This window comes from Pelophylax lessonae (assembly GCF_965119305.1).
Source record: "Pelophylax lessonae genome assembly, chromosome: 1".
NCBI lineage: Eukaryota > Metazoa > Chordata > Amphibia > Anura > Ranidae > Pelophylax > Pelophylax lessonae.
This window is the reverse complement of record NC_138768.1, coordinates 432,019,468-432,034,556: the sequence shown is the minus strand read 5'-3', so window position 1 is coordinate 432,034,556 and position 15,089 is coordinate 432,019,468. Positions and strand designations below refer to the sequence as shown.

At 40.0% G+C, this 15,089-nt stretch overlaps 1 protein-coding gene across 2 annotated transcripts in view; it reads right to left on the bottom strand.

Moving 5' to 3' along the window:
* PTBP3 (polypyrimidine tract binding protein 3) overlaps positions 1-7,711 on the bottom strand; it is a 207,850-nt gene extending 200,139 nt beyond the window's left edge. The window contains exon 1 of one of the 2 annotated variants that reach the window (XM_082255861.1): positions 7,573-7,711. Coding sequence is in view for 1 of the 2 variants with exons in the window: in XM_082255862.1 (XP_082111988.1) it covers positions 7,573-7,576 (4 nt within the window). In the remaining variant the exon portion in view is untranslated. The remainder of the gene's footprint in view (positions 1-7,572) is intronic. The other variant, XM_082255862.1, reaches the window with a different exon arrangement.
* Positions 7,712-15,089: the final 7,378 nt, after the last annotated feature.

The window sequence follows — 15,089 nt, the reverse complement described above, 5'->3', positions numbered from 1 at the left end:
GCTCTGGTCATCTAGCTGGATGATGAAAATCTTCTTTCTAAGGCTCCATGTACATGGGACGTTGTTAAAAGTCCCTTTGAATGCTGGAATTTTTAGGACGTTTGAAACGTCCGTTCGGTCGCGTTTGTACCCGCGTTTAGCGGGCCTTTGCGTTTAGAACCGTTCCTATAGGTCAAAAAAATTATTCCCCTTTAAAATGGAAAAACGCGAACGCTAAACGCGGGTCATTGCGTTCAGACGCGTTTGTGCATTTGAAACGCCGGGAAACACACATTCGAAAACACAAATAATTGCGTTCTAAAAAAAGTCCCTGAACGCAACTGCCTGCAAATGACTGTAAACGACCTGGTGTACATGGACAGATAAGATAAAATGTAGATGGGTTCAGGGGCTTCTAAAAAAAATGCCCAACTGCTCCTAAACGGCCATTTCCAGCGTCCCGTGTACATGGAGCCTAAATTAGAGAATTCAAGAAATTCACCTTTAGAACCTGGGCAGCTGGCTAGTATTCCCAATCCCAGGCCAACAGGTTCGTTCTGTGTGAACACACCAGCACTTACAGTTTCAAGTCCATACCAGCAATCAACTGCGTGTCAGTTCAACAAGTTAATGTCCATGCTGACAGACCAGCACCAATCCCAAGCCAGTCTAACAGGTTCAGGTCAATGCTGGCAGACAAGCACCAACAGGTTCAGGTCAACCCTCACAGACCAGCCATAACCTCAAGCAAGTTTAACAGGTTAAGACCAGAACCAAACACATTTTGAACCTTTGGTGAATTAGTATTTCTGTGCAACCTGGATAATTGTTTTCTGTGCTTATTCTGTTTACTCCTGAACTACAGAAGTTCTCAATGCTGTCCTACAGAGTAAATCAAGCACTCCACTAGTGAAGTTAGAGGAATCAGAACTGCATTATTGCTTTAGGTCTGTGAAGACTTAGTTCAGCTAACTAACCAGGCAACTTGTAACTTGCAAAATGAGAGCTCGGCCAGTTTTGAGCAGTTTTGCTGAATCCTCTGTAGAACCGTTCAGCTTCAGTTTGGGAGGTTTAGCACAGATGCGAATAGAAGTTCTGAATGTCATGTTCAATTTTTACAGTTACATTGGTCCAGCTTGGACCAGTGTAAATGGGTATGCGTCTTAACTGTGGGTGCCCCATGGAAGCTAGAAATCACTGTAGTTGACACCACTACTACAGTGATCTCAGCTATAAGGAAGGGGGATGTAGGCACCACCAGGTGAAGACCTTACACTTTAAGTGAAAAGTCCAGTTGTATAAATTATTCTTCACAAACATATACTCATTCTCTATATTGATTTGGTACTGAATCATTCTTGATATGATGATGAATGTTTACCTTACCATTTTAGAATATCCAAACAATCTTAGTATCAAATTAAGGACTTCTTAGAATGTAGTCATAAAATTCCCTTATATTTGGCACATCGCTGGGCACTAAGAGCCTGCCCGGGTCTGCCGCTATATAGAGCGGCTCGTCTCCCTCACTACAGTAGCCTGATAAAAAGAGCGTGCATGCCCCTAGGCAGAAACGCGTTGTTTACTGGCATCCCGGTGACATCGCACATATGCTCCATCTCACGGTCCATCTTGGAAGAAGACGGCCAGCTTCCTGGCTTCTCCATCCCCGCAGCAGCGGACCCTGATGGCCATCTGCGTCATCGTCCTGGTTCTGATCTATGAGGGGCCTGTTTTTAATCCAAAAAGCGTGAGTGGCCAATTTTTGGCTTTGTGTGTCCAATAAACCTACCCATCTGTCTGCACTTGGGAAGCGATTTTCTTCTTTCTTTCTCTGCTATGATATCAAATAGCTTCCGGGTCCTGTTCAGCTGCCCTGCTGCAATTCGAACACTGAAGGTCACTCTCTCAGCATGGGCACCATTTTCTCAAATGCAAAGTGTTCTCCATTTGGAAAAGGTAGAAGGTAGAAAGACATGGCATTGGCACCTCCACCTTGTCCAATCAGAGAACACTTTCTATTTGTTGAAAAAAATGCAAGGTGCTTGCTAAAAGGCGCCTGTGTCAAGCAATTGACCTCCTTTGTTCTGTAAGCAGCAGGGCAGTCTCTTGGCACAGGACCTAGAACCGCCCACTACAGTGATTTCCAGCTTCCACAGGGATCACACAGGTATGGGCCAACATAACTATGCAAAAATAAAAACTTAAGCTTTAAAACAAGCTGTTAAACTTCAATACTACATGAATATTGTTAAAAGCCTGATGAATACTGGTAGCAGCTTTTTTTAAAAACAATAATAAAGTTGCATGAACCTTGCCGAAAGCTTCACAAATGTTTTGCAAAAGTTTGCTGTACATGCTGCTCTAACAAGTTCTAGCCAAGTAAAGAGGCCTTTTGGTTTGGGGCATATTTTGCTTCATGTATACAATAATACATGCTGCCTATTATGAGAGACTAACAAGATTGATTAAATTGATAAATATTCAATGTACACTCTGATAGGGTCTTTGATCCCATGTCAGCGTAAGAAAAGAAAAAGATTACATAAAATCAAAGATGTTTCCTACTAAGGCTGGCCATACATGTTAAATTTTCTGTTCGATTTACCGCAAACCACATAATATGGGGTCAAAACTAAACAACACTTTCACTTGTATCCAATTAGGTAGGCCTTTGTACTACATATTTTAAGGTAAATTGCATAATGTATGCCAGCCTAAATCAGTGATTTTTTTTTATATGATTTTATTTTAAAGTCTGCAACGCAATCTAAATATGACCAAATGTGTGAAGCCCTTAGCAATCCATCTTTACAGATCATTCCAAAGTCTAACAGGTTTCCTCTGCCATTCACAGCTAAAAAAATAAAATAAAACAAAAAAAAGAGGCTAAGCAAAAAATACAAAAGGTAATAAACAAAATGTCAGCTGTCATTTTTCTACTGAAAATAATGAAACCTGATATTATGCTGGCTGCTACATTACTCCAATATCCTTTGTCCCAGTCCTGATACTCATAAATTATCTAGCTCAGTAGTTGTTTAAAAATGGAAACCACAAAGAATTTGCCTAAAGGGTTACCAAACCCACAACAGCAAAATCAGTGTGTATAAGCAGTAAAGCATGCTTGTTATACTCACTGTGGAACCTAAGGGGTTAATCCTCTATGGTGTATAAAAGGATGTTTGAGCAGGTCGCTCTGATCTTTCTCTCCCTTGACTCCAACCCATCTCGTGATAGAACAGAGCATTAGGTTGGCCATACACTATACAATTTTCTTGTTCAACTTTCCTTTAGATTTTCCAAAACCATGTAATATAGGGTCAAACCTAAACATTTTCAATTTGTATGCAGTCAGGCAGGCCCTTGCACTACATAGTTTAAGGTAAATCTAAAGGAAATTGAATAAGAAAATTGTATTGTGTATGGCCAGCCTTAGGAGTCAGGCTGCACATGCTCAGTTTGGTGTGTATTGCTAGAGAGTTTTTTGTTTTTTTCTTGGGAGAGTGCATGTGATCAGCACAGGGCCAATCAGCACTGTCCAGACAGAGGGTCAGGGAAGAATGAAAACTCCAGAAACTGATTGAAGTCGCAAGGCTGCTATATACTGCTGATGAGAAAAAGGTATTTAGCAGTTTATATTTAACCACTTAAGCCCCGGAAGATTTTACTCCCTTCCTGACCAGGGCCTATTTTGCGATTCGGCACTGCGTGACTTTATCGGACAATTGCGCGGTCGTGCGACGCTGTACCTAAATGAATTTGGCGTCTATTTTTTTCCCACAAACAGAGCTTTCTTTTGGTGGTATTTGATCACCTGTGCGATTTTTTGATCATGCGCTATAAACTAAAAAAAAAAAAAAAAAAAAGCGCATCAATTTTGCAAAAATAACTATTTTTCACATTTTTTTATATGAAATTCCCCCAAAAAAATGTAAAAAAAAAAAAATCAAAAATTTTTAACATTTTTTTTTATCATATGTTTGGTAAAAAAAAAAATTGCAAAAAGCGTATTTTGATTGGTTTGCGCAAAAGTTATTGCGTTTACTAACAAAGGGAAAGATTTTTGTCATTTTTGTTGTTTTTTTTTTAACGCATAATGGCGGCGATCTTTTTTTTTTTGCGGGACAGATCGGACCCTTGACTGACATTTTTGACACTTTTGGGGGTACCAGTGACATTACTACAGTAATCAGTGCTATACATATGCACTGTTACTGTAAAAATGACACTGGCAGTGAAGAGTTAACTGTATTGGAGAGGGAGGGGTTAAGTGTGTCCTAGGGGCGTGTTTCTAACTGTGATTGGCTGTGGCTTGAATTGTAAGAACAGTGATCAACGGTTCTACATAGTAGAACCGTTTGATCACCATTCTTACACAGGGGAGACTGACAGGTGGCTTTGTTGATCGGGTCCGCCGGGCACACGCGCGGGGGGGGTCCTTGACTGAACGGGAGCGCGCTCGCTCCCAAAACCCTTACAGGCTGGTGACGTAGCCCTACGTCGCTTTGCCTGTGGGGGGCTGACTGCCGACCTAAATAGTCGTGCGGCAGTTGGCAAGTGGTTAAATAATTGCATTTTTTTGTTCTGTGTACTGTAGGAGACCAGATATAATAAATACAGAGTCCCGGGTTTAGTAACACTAAGTGCAGCAACCCAAAAATGAAACAGGACTGTCAATTGGTTGCCAAGGGTTACAGGACATAAACCATTATAGAATGTAAACTAAGCCTATAGATGTAGTGCTGCACTTCAAGATGGAGCCATTAGATAGCCACCCTTGTGTTAGAATACTGTAGGCCACAGGGCATGATGAAATACACTTAGTCCCCATCAAATGCTGCTCATCAGTAGTAAAAATTAGAGCGGTATGTGCTTTTAGCTCTCTCCTGGCTATTGGCACCTTTGGTGGCCTTCAATCATCTATCAGCCACAATTATTACATGGCTTCCAGTAACAAAATAAAGTAGAAGACAGTAAAAAGCAATTACATTTGCCTTAAGATCAATCAAAAAGGCATACTTGATAGATTTCCAGCCCAAATGGTATTATTTGGTCTCTTCAAAATCAGGAAAGAATTCTGGTTGTAATCAACAAAATTGCAGCGTATATGGTCCTCAATATTCTCCTAAATTCCGACTAGGCACACAGCAATTTTCAGGCAATTGTAAAATAACTGAATGTATTGAAGCAACCTACAATCTACAGTTTAGCTTATTTCACAGTGTTGAGAAAAACGGTTGGCAGTAGGCTGCATTTGCTTGTTTGATCACGCTGGTTGAAATTGCCTGCAAATTGAATGTGGGGAGCCTAAAACGACTTTTGGGACCAACAAAGCATAACTGGCTCAATTCCACTAAAAGTAGGGGAGCTATATTAAGCTGCGAAGGCATACTATAAAAAAAAAAATATATACAGAAAAGGAAAAAAAAATGAAAAGAAAAAAAAAAAAAAAAAACAGCCTGGTATTGTGGGGTCTTTGACAATGGCGTTATTTAAGGGACTGTAAAACTTATCTCGTCCAGCCTTCCTTGTAAAGGTTATTACTTTTGCAAAGCTACTGTTTATAGAACACAGCAGAAAGGAAATAAGCCTATGCAATATTTCCACATCAACATGCATCTCGGTGGCTAACAGAATCAGCTGTAACTCCTCTTGGTAGGGTAATTCAGTTTGTATTTGCACACTCATTCTCTATAAAAAGCAAGGGTTGTACATGTCCACAACCACACAGGTGTGACTCTACATTTACAGGGAGGGGCCGCTTCCACCTCAACTACAGTCCTCAACAAACAAGATCACATGTTTTTCTTCTATCATAGACTGATCAGATCCAAGAGGAAGAGCAGTTAACACTCCTACACACACGGAAAATATTAGATCAATATACAATACACTAATATAAAAAAAATAAGAAAAAATAAAAATTATATATATATATATATATATATATATATATATATATATATATATATATATATATATATATATATACACACACACATTTTTTTTTTTTTTTTTTTATAATGAGAGACTAATCAGATCTAAGTGAAAAAGCAGTCAACACTCCTAATCACATTTAAATCAATGTAAATAGAAACATATAATTTTTTTTTTTTTTTTTTTTTTAAATGATAAGACTGGCAGGATATAGGAGAAAAAGCATCCCACACTTCTAAACACAACTAAAAATGTCAAAAAATGCAAGTATAATATATATTGAACGATATCCTTATCAGATCTAATGGTGGCCATGCATGCTTCATTTTTTTATCAAATGATTGAATCTGCAACAAAAACTGAATACCCATAACTTCCATTACGATCAATTTAGACTCCATTTAAAATCGGACTCAAACCAAGTCAAATCAGCCAGGGTGAATGAAATGATAGATAATTTTTCATCGATCGACAGCACCAAGATACTTTGTTCATTAATACGATCGTATTTTGCGCGCTCAGATTATGAGATGAGATGACGTGGCGGAAATAAAGATGCGATCAATGAGTTATGATCTTACTTACGATCGCATCTTAACTATTGATGGAAATCCCCCTTCCCTTGTGTGGCACATCGATTGAAAAACGGTTGTCGACTATGGATTCTGATTGGAAAGGAAATTGATCAAATATCAAAGCGTCTATGGCCACCATTAGAGAAAGCACAGTCAACACTTCTAAACATCACCTCCATCAGATCATCACCTGCAGCTATTATCTTTTGTACCCCCTCCCTTTAGATTGTAAGCTCCATGAGCAGGGCCCTCCTATTCCTTCTGTATTGAACTGTATAATAATGGTCCCCCTTTTATTGTAAAGTGCTGCGTAAACTGCTGCCGCTATATAAATCCTGAATAAATTACTACTACAATAACATCTAAAAATAATAAATCAATAAGTAAAATAAAATATATAAAAAAGAGTTAACAATAGACTGAGTGAATTAGTTTAGGATATACTAATCGGGTTCAAAAGAGAAAAGAAAAGTGTAAAACACTAACTAAAATAATAAGTCAATGCAAGTATTTTAATTATTGATCTCGTAGTTTTATGAGGGTTGACTTCCTTTATTCTCAGATCCAATCTGTCGATCATTAACAAAAAAAAAAAAAAAATAATATATATATATATATATATATATATATATATATTATTTTTTTTGTTAATGATCGACAGATTGGATCTGAGAATAAAGGAAGTCAACCCTCATAAAACTACGAGATCAATGTAAGAATACACAGTATACAGCCTCTGCATCGGTTTAAATAGAAAAATAAAAGAGATTCATCCTATATATAGTCTATGCAATAACTACAGAGAACTAATGTATTTCAATGGAAGCAGTGTAAATGCAGACTTTCTATTTCAAACTTCTAAAAGGATGTTTAAAAAGCTATGATTTATTATGAAAACATAACCCTACTGAACAGAGAGGTTCCCAAACACATACACACCCACCAACCCCTAGAGGGATGTTCAAAGCAGATCATTTAAGGGTGAAGCATTGAGCACAAGGCACTATCAAGTCTGATCTCCTACTGAGATCCCTTCCTAGGTGTCATGGATTCTCTCTGGTTCAAGGGACTCACTTACCCATCCATGGCCCGGAGGACGAGGGAAAAAAACAAAAAATAAGAGAGAGATAGAGGGAAGGTGGAGAGGCAGAGAGCAGAAGAGACCAGTGCAGAGCAGAGGGAAGAGGCGGAGGGAAGAAGGAAGGGAGATGATTGAAGAGGAGGAGGAAAGGAGGAGGAGGGCAGGGAGGGAGAGAAAGAGAGAGAGAGAGAGGTGCCACTAGACAAGAGGAGGTGGGGGAGTTAGGACTTTAACAGCTTCACTGCCAGAGAAACCTACTTATACGCTCACCATCACGCAACTGATGCACGTCACAACCCAGCTTAAAATAGAACAAATAGGCGTTTATTATATAAAAAAAAAAAAATTGCAGTTTTTTTTTTAAAATGCAACCTGGATTTGGCATCTAAGTTCAAACCGCTGTAATGTCTTGCATTTAGGCTAACCATACATTTTACAATCTAGAATGTGCGATCTCCTTAAGATCTACTACCAACTATGTAGTGCAAGGGTCTGCCTGTTTCGACAGCATGTTAATGGATTGTTTAGGTTTGTCCTCATATGACATAGTTTTAGCAAATCTAAAGGAGATTGTACAGAAAGATTGTACAGCCGTGGCCAAAAGTTTTGAGATTGACACAAATATTCATTTTCACAAAGTCTGCTGCCTCAGTTTTTATGATGGCAATATGCATGTACTCCAGAATATTATGAAGAGTGGTCAGATGAATTGAAATTAATTGTAAAGTCCCTCTTTGCTATGAAAATTAACTTAATCCCGTAAAAAAAACATTTCCACTGCATTTGTGAAGAAGGGTTCAGGGCGGCAAAGAAAGTACAGCAAGTGCCAGGACAGTCTCCTACAGTTGGTTCAGCCGTGGGATCGGAGCACCACCAGTGCAGAGGTTGCACAGGAATGGTAGCAGGCGGCTGTGAGTGCATCTGCATGCACATTGAGGAGAAGACTTTTGGAGGATGGCCTACAGACAAGAAGGGCAGCAAAGAAGTCACTTCTCTCCAGGAAAAACATCAGGGACAGACTGATATTCTACAAAGGTACAGGCATAGGCGTGCGCACAGGGTGTGCCAGGTGTGCCTGGGCACACCCTAATCACCCTGTGTGGCACATATTTCTCATGTTTAGGCCCCTAATATTTCACCAAATACAAAAAAAGTCTCTTTTTCTGCTAAAAAAAAGTAAAAAAATAAATAAAATAAAAAAAATTGTAAAAAATATCCTACTGACACCAATCCTTGCCTCTTGTGACACCATCCACTGCTCTACTGACACTGCCATTATATAAACACATGCACACACATGAATACAGTATATGTTTGAGTTTTGGGGTGCACACCCTCATGCAAATGGCTGCGCACATCTATGGGTACAGGGATTGGACTGCTGAGGACTGGGGGTAAAGACATTTTCTCTGATGAATCTCCTTTCTGATTATTCGTGGCATCCGGAAAAAATCTTGTCCAGGCCAGGTAAGGAAAGGTGAGCGTTACCATCAGTCCTGTGTCATGCCAACAGTAAAGCATCCTAAGACCATTTATTTGTGGGCGTTGCTTCTCAGCCAAGGGAGTAGGCTCATTCACAATTTTGCCTCAGAACACAGATATGAATAAAGAATGGTACAAGAACATCCTCCGAGAACAACTTCTCCCAACCATCCAAGAGTTTGGTGCAAAAAATGCCTTTTTTGCAGCATGATTGAGCATCCATATGGCAAAAGTGATAGCTAAGTGGCTTGGGAAACAAAAAATCAAAATTGTGGGTCCATGGCCTGGAAACTCCCCAGACCTTAATCCCATTGAGAAATTCTTGTCAATGCTCAAGAGGGGGGTAAACCAAAAAAAACACAAATTCTGACAAATTCCAAGCATTGATAATGCAAGAATGGGCTGCCATCAGATAGGATGTGGCTTAGAAGTTGATTGACAGCATGCCAGGGAGAATTGCAATTGAAAAAGAAGGATCAACACTGCAAATTTTGACTCTTTGCATAAACTTTATGTAATTGTCAATAAAAGCCTTTGACACGTATGAAATGCTTGTAATTATACTTTAGTATACCATAGCAACATCTGACAAAAAGCAGCAGACATTGTAAAAATGTATATTTGTGTCATTTTCAAAACTTTTGGCCATCGCTGTATAATCTATGGCCAGCTTTAGACTTGAGAGGAAAAGGCAATCACACCCTGCAGCCCAGAGTTGACCCCATCCAGTATGCTGTTGTTCTTTCACTGTTCAAATAGCAGGACAAGGGAGTGTTACTGGCTAATGTTAGTGAACAATCTGTGTGTATAGCTGCTTTCCTGGAGTTTTACGTAACCCTTGGTTTATACCTATGAATTTTTTAGTGCATTTTGCAGAAACGCGTTACAGTCCTTTTAACCACTTAGGGTCCCCCCTATAGTAGTTGTACTGCTACTGGCCAACACCTATGTGCCAAATCACGTATTATATATATATATTATTAAGGATTTCTATAGCGCCAGCGATTTACGCAGCGCTTTACAATATTAAGTGTTTCTCAACTCCGGTCCTCATGGCACACTAACAGGCCAGATTTTAAGTATTAACTTGGGGAGATGCAGACTAGAATACTGCAATCACTGAGCAGCAAATGATATCCCCTGTGATGTATTTCAGTTTTCTTGCAAACCTGGCCTGCTAGTATGCCCTAAGGACCGCAGTTGAGAAACACTGATATATATATATTTATTAATGTGTGTGTGAACTGACACTTCCGGGTAGGGGAATTGAATACACACAGCAGAAGCCAGTCAGCAGGTGCACGGTAACCAATGTCCTCTGGCACTCTCAGATCGTTAGGCATAGAGACAGAACTGGGATCTGTCTAGGCACACAGTTAACCCTTTGAACACTCCTGATAGTAATCCCTTCCAAGTCAGTGTCACTAGTATAGTGACAGCGCATATTTTTTGTGTCACTGGTTCCCAAAATGTGTCAAAAGTGTCAGTTAGTGTCATAATGTCTGCCGCAATATCGCAGTCCTGCTATAAGTTGCTGATCGCTGCCATTACTATTAAAAAAATTAAAATAAAATGATCCCATAGTTTGGAGACGTTATAACTTTTGCACAAACCAATCAATTGGGATTTTTTTTTTTTACCAAAAATATGTAGCAGAATACATATTGACCTAAATTTAGGAAGAAACAAATTTTTTTCAAATTTTGTTTTGGATATGTTTTATAGCAGAAGTAAAAAAAAATATATATTTTTTTTTTTTTTCAAAATAGTCAGTGTTTATAGCGCAATAAAATAGAAAATGCAGAGGTGATCAAATACTACCAAAGAAAGCTCTATTTGTGGCAAAAAGAAGGACAAGCATTAAATTTGGGTACAGCATTGCATGACCGCACAATTATCAGTTAAAGTAACAGAGTTCTGTATCGCAAGAAATGGCCTGGTCATGAAGGGGGTAAATCTTCCGGAGGTCAAGTGGCTAACATAACTGGCTCCCAACAACAAAATGACTGATTTATAGGAATTTGAGAATTTTAATCTCTTTTTGGCACATACTGTATATTATTATTAAGGTAGATGGCAATCCTACCTGGAAAACAGTTTGCTTATTGTACCATGTATCATAAATTGATTGCCATGTTTGTCCTTTAGAAATTACTTTTTTTTCTATTTAATGTATCATTTCTGCTGAATCAAAAGCCAATGTAAGTACGCGCTTCTAAACCTGTGCATTTCATATGGCTGCTGCACATCTCTCTAGGCCATGCTGTATGTATGTGTATGTACACACCACTATGCAAATGTTTGAGGCAGGTGTGAAAAAATGCTGTAAAATAAGAATGCTTCCAGAAAAGGAAGCGTGATTCATTTATTTTTTTTATCAATTAACAAAATGGAAAGAGAATGAACAGAAGAGAATTCCAAATCAGATTATTATTTGGTGTGACCACCCTTTGCCTTCAAAACAGCAATCAATTCTTCTAGGTATACTTGCACACAGTTTTTGCAGGAACTCGGCAGGTAGATTGTTCCAAACATCTTGAAGAACTAATCATAGATCTTCTGTGGATGTAGGCTGCTTCCAACCTTTCTGTCTCTTCATGTAATCCCAGACAGGCTCAACAAAGTTGTGGGGGCCAAACCAGGACTCCTTATTCTTCTTTACACTAAAGATAGTTCTTAATGACATTGGCTGTATGTTTTGGGTCATTGTCTTACAACAGAAAAATGTGGGGCCAATCCCACGCCTCCCTGAGGGTATGGTATGATGGATACTGACTGTGTTTCTCAGCATTGAGGACAACATTGATCCTGGCCAAATCTACAACCCCAAACTTGTGAGGAACCGTCACCATGCTTCACTGTTGCTTGCAGACACTCATTATTGTACCTCTCTCCAGCCCTTCGCCAACAAACTGCCTCCTGCTACAGCCAAATATTTCACATTAAGGACGCGCTGGCTGCCCTCGCTCCGATCTGGCGGCGTTGGATGGTGAGAACCGGCGGCGCGGGGCCCGCCTCCTCTTCACCGGAACGGCATCCTCCCCAGGAGGTCCAGGCGTACCACGCCTGCGCAGGTCACCCGAACGATCTTCTTCCTCCGGATCCGGTGACGGCGATGCCCTCCGACTTCTTGCGCTGACGACTTCCGCTTCGCGACTTGACCCGGCGACCGGCTCCGTCACAGGCGAGGGACGAACGGTATCTTCCGGCGGCGCATCTTGACCCGAGACAGACGGCATGGCCAGGCATCGCTTAATCCAGTCTTCGGCTCCTTCTTCACCGGCCCGCTCGATGAGACGACGGAGGAGACTCATATTTAAAAGCGGCTCTGAAAACAGAAAGCTGGTATCTTGACACAAAGTTCTTTCCTGAGGTGAGTGAAAACTTCTCAAACTGAGCCCCCTTAAATAACCCACAGGCAGGCTCTGGAGGCGGGAAGGAAACAGGTCAAAACTGGTTAACAGCCTAAACTCCCTAGCCACATGGAATTCTTACTCCGATTGGGGCGTTAGACTCATCAGTCCAGAGCACCTGCTTTTAATTTTCTGCACCCCAATTCCCAGAGTTGTATAAAGTACTTGAAACCCATACTTGAGTAAAAGTACAAGTGCTTGATCAAAAAGTGACTTGAGTAGAATTGGAAGTGCTCGATCAAAAAGTGACTTGAGTAGAAGTACTAAAGTATTCAACATTTTTTGTACTTAAGTATTGCAAGTAGTTTTTTTTTTTAAATTTTGCTACTCAAGTACTGAAAGAAAAAGTACCAGTAGTTTTGAAAAAAAAATTGCTACTCAAGTACTGAAAGTAAAAGTACAAGTACTGTGTTATGTTTTATTCAAGAAAGAAGTCAAAAGTTTGAACATCATATTGTTTTTTATTATTTCAAATGCAGCTTTTATTTATGCATACAGTAGCATTTATTTTCGTATGCGCTGATAATACACATGTTTTGAGCTTCATGAAACCTGCCATCTACTGTTCTGGCAGTGGTAATTTTTATAATAGTAACGAGTAACTATGCAGCACAAAAAAAAGGTATCGGAGTAAAAGTTTTGAAATCATTGAAAAAATGTAGTGAAGTAAAAGTGGAAGTAGGAGAAAGAAATTCTATTCTAGGAAAGTACAGATACCGCCTTTCAGTATTTAAGTACAGTAGTGAAGTAGTTCTACTTAGTTACTATACATCTCTGCCAATTCCTATGTTTTCATGCATAGTTGAGATGCTTAGCCTTGTTTCCATGTTGGAGGTATAGCTTTTTGGCCGCAATTCTTCCATGATGATCACTTCCTGCCAGACTTCTCTGGACAGTAGAAGGGTGTACCTGGGTCCCACAGGTTTCTGCCAGTTCTGTGCTGATGGCACTGCTGGACATCTTCTGATGTCAAAGGGAAGTAAGCATGAAGGGGTTTATTTACTAAAGCTGAAGAGTTTAAATCCTGGTGCAAAGAAACCAATCAGCTTCCAGGTTTTATTGTCAAAGCTTAAAAGCTGAAGTTAGAAGCTGCTTGGCTAAGATGTACAGCTGCACCAGATTTTACACTCTCCAGTTTTAGTAAATCAGCCCTGATGTGTCTTTCATCTGCTACAATAAGTTTCCTTATCAACCTCTGCTTCTATGGTCCTCAAAGTTTCCCAATCAATGGTGTTCTCAATGCAGAGAAATACAGGCAGATATTTCATGCCATACCATCAGGCATTTTCTTATTTTCACTTACTTTGCATTTTGTAAATTGATAAAAATTCAGTATGTATATATATATATATATATATATATATATATATATATATATATATATATATCATATACATGTTATATAGTATCACGCAGTCTTTAAAGTGTGCCTAAATCCTAAGCCTAAGGCTATTCACACCTGGGCATTTTTGAGTGTTTTTCAGCTCCAAAAACGCTAAAAAAAAACGTTCCAAAACACCCAACAAGTAAAACCCCATTCATTTAAATGGCCCCTGTTCACATCTGAGCATTTTGTAAAACGCCTGTAGCTGAAAAAAAGTACATGAGCTTCTTTTTGGGCTGATTACCAGCGTTTTTGATAGATGTCAATGCATGCCTCCAAAAATGCCTGAAAAAAATGCCTGAAAATCGCGGTAAACATCGCGGTAAAAACGCGGTAAAACGCTACGCTCAAGTGTGAATGCAGCCTAAAGGCCCGTACACACACGCAGATCGTCGTCATACAAACGTCGGCGGACGAAAGATCTGCCGATTGTATGCGTGTTAGTATGGTGCCTCCGACAGATGTCTGCACACAATCTGCGGACAAGAGTCTTTCTTGCAAACATGAAAATTTTTGTCTGCAGACACCAGAACGGACAATTGTTTGCCTGTCAGTACAGAAATCAGCCGACAGACCGCAGATTTGCAAGACTGGGCATGCTCAGAAAATAAAAAACACAGGGAAAGTTAACCATTAAGCCCCGTACACACGTACCGATGGTCGGCATACAAATGTTCCTCTTTTCTCCCCGGGATGTCGGTGTCTGCTGAAAAGTGCAAAGACAGCACAAGGACAGCACAAGAATTTTGTCCGCCGACTGCAGAAGTGATGTCATGTAATGGTTAACTTTCCCTGTGTTTTCTATTTTCTGAGCATGCCCAGTCTTGCAAATCTGCGGTCTGTCGGCCGAATTGTGTACTGACAGGCGAACAATCGTCCGTTCTGGTGTCGGCATACAAATATTTTCATGTTTGCAAGAAAGACTTTTGTCCGCGGATTGTGCGCAGACATCTGTCGGAGGCACCATACTAACACGCGTACAATCGGCAGATCCTTCGTCCACCGACGTTTGTATGCCGACGATCGGTACGTGTGTACGGGCCTTAACATGACATCACTTCTGCAGTCAGCTGAAGTCTGCGGACAAAATTCTTGTGCTGTCCTTGTGCTGTCTTTGCACTTTTCAACAGACACCGACATCCCGGGGAGAAAAGACGAACATTTGTATGACGACGATCTGCGTGTGTGTATGGGGCTTAAGGGCTCTTTCATACAGTTCGTCCGTCAGACGGACT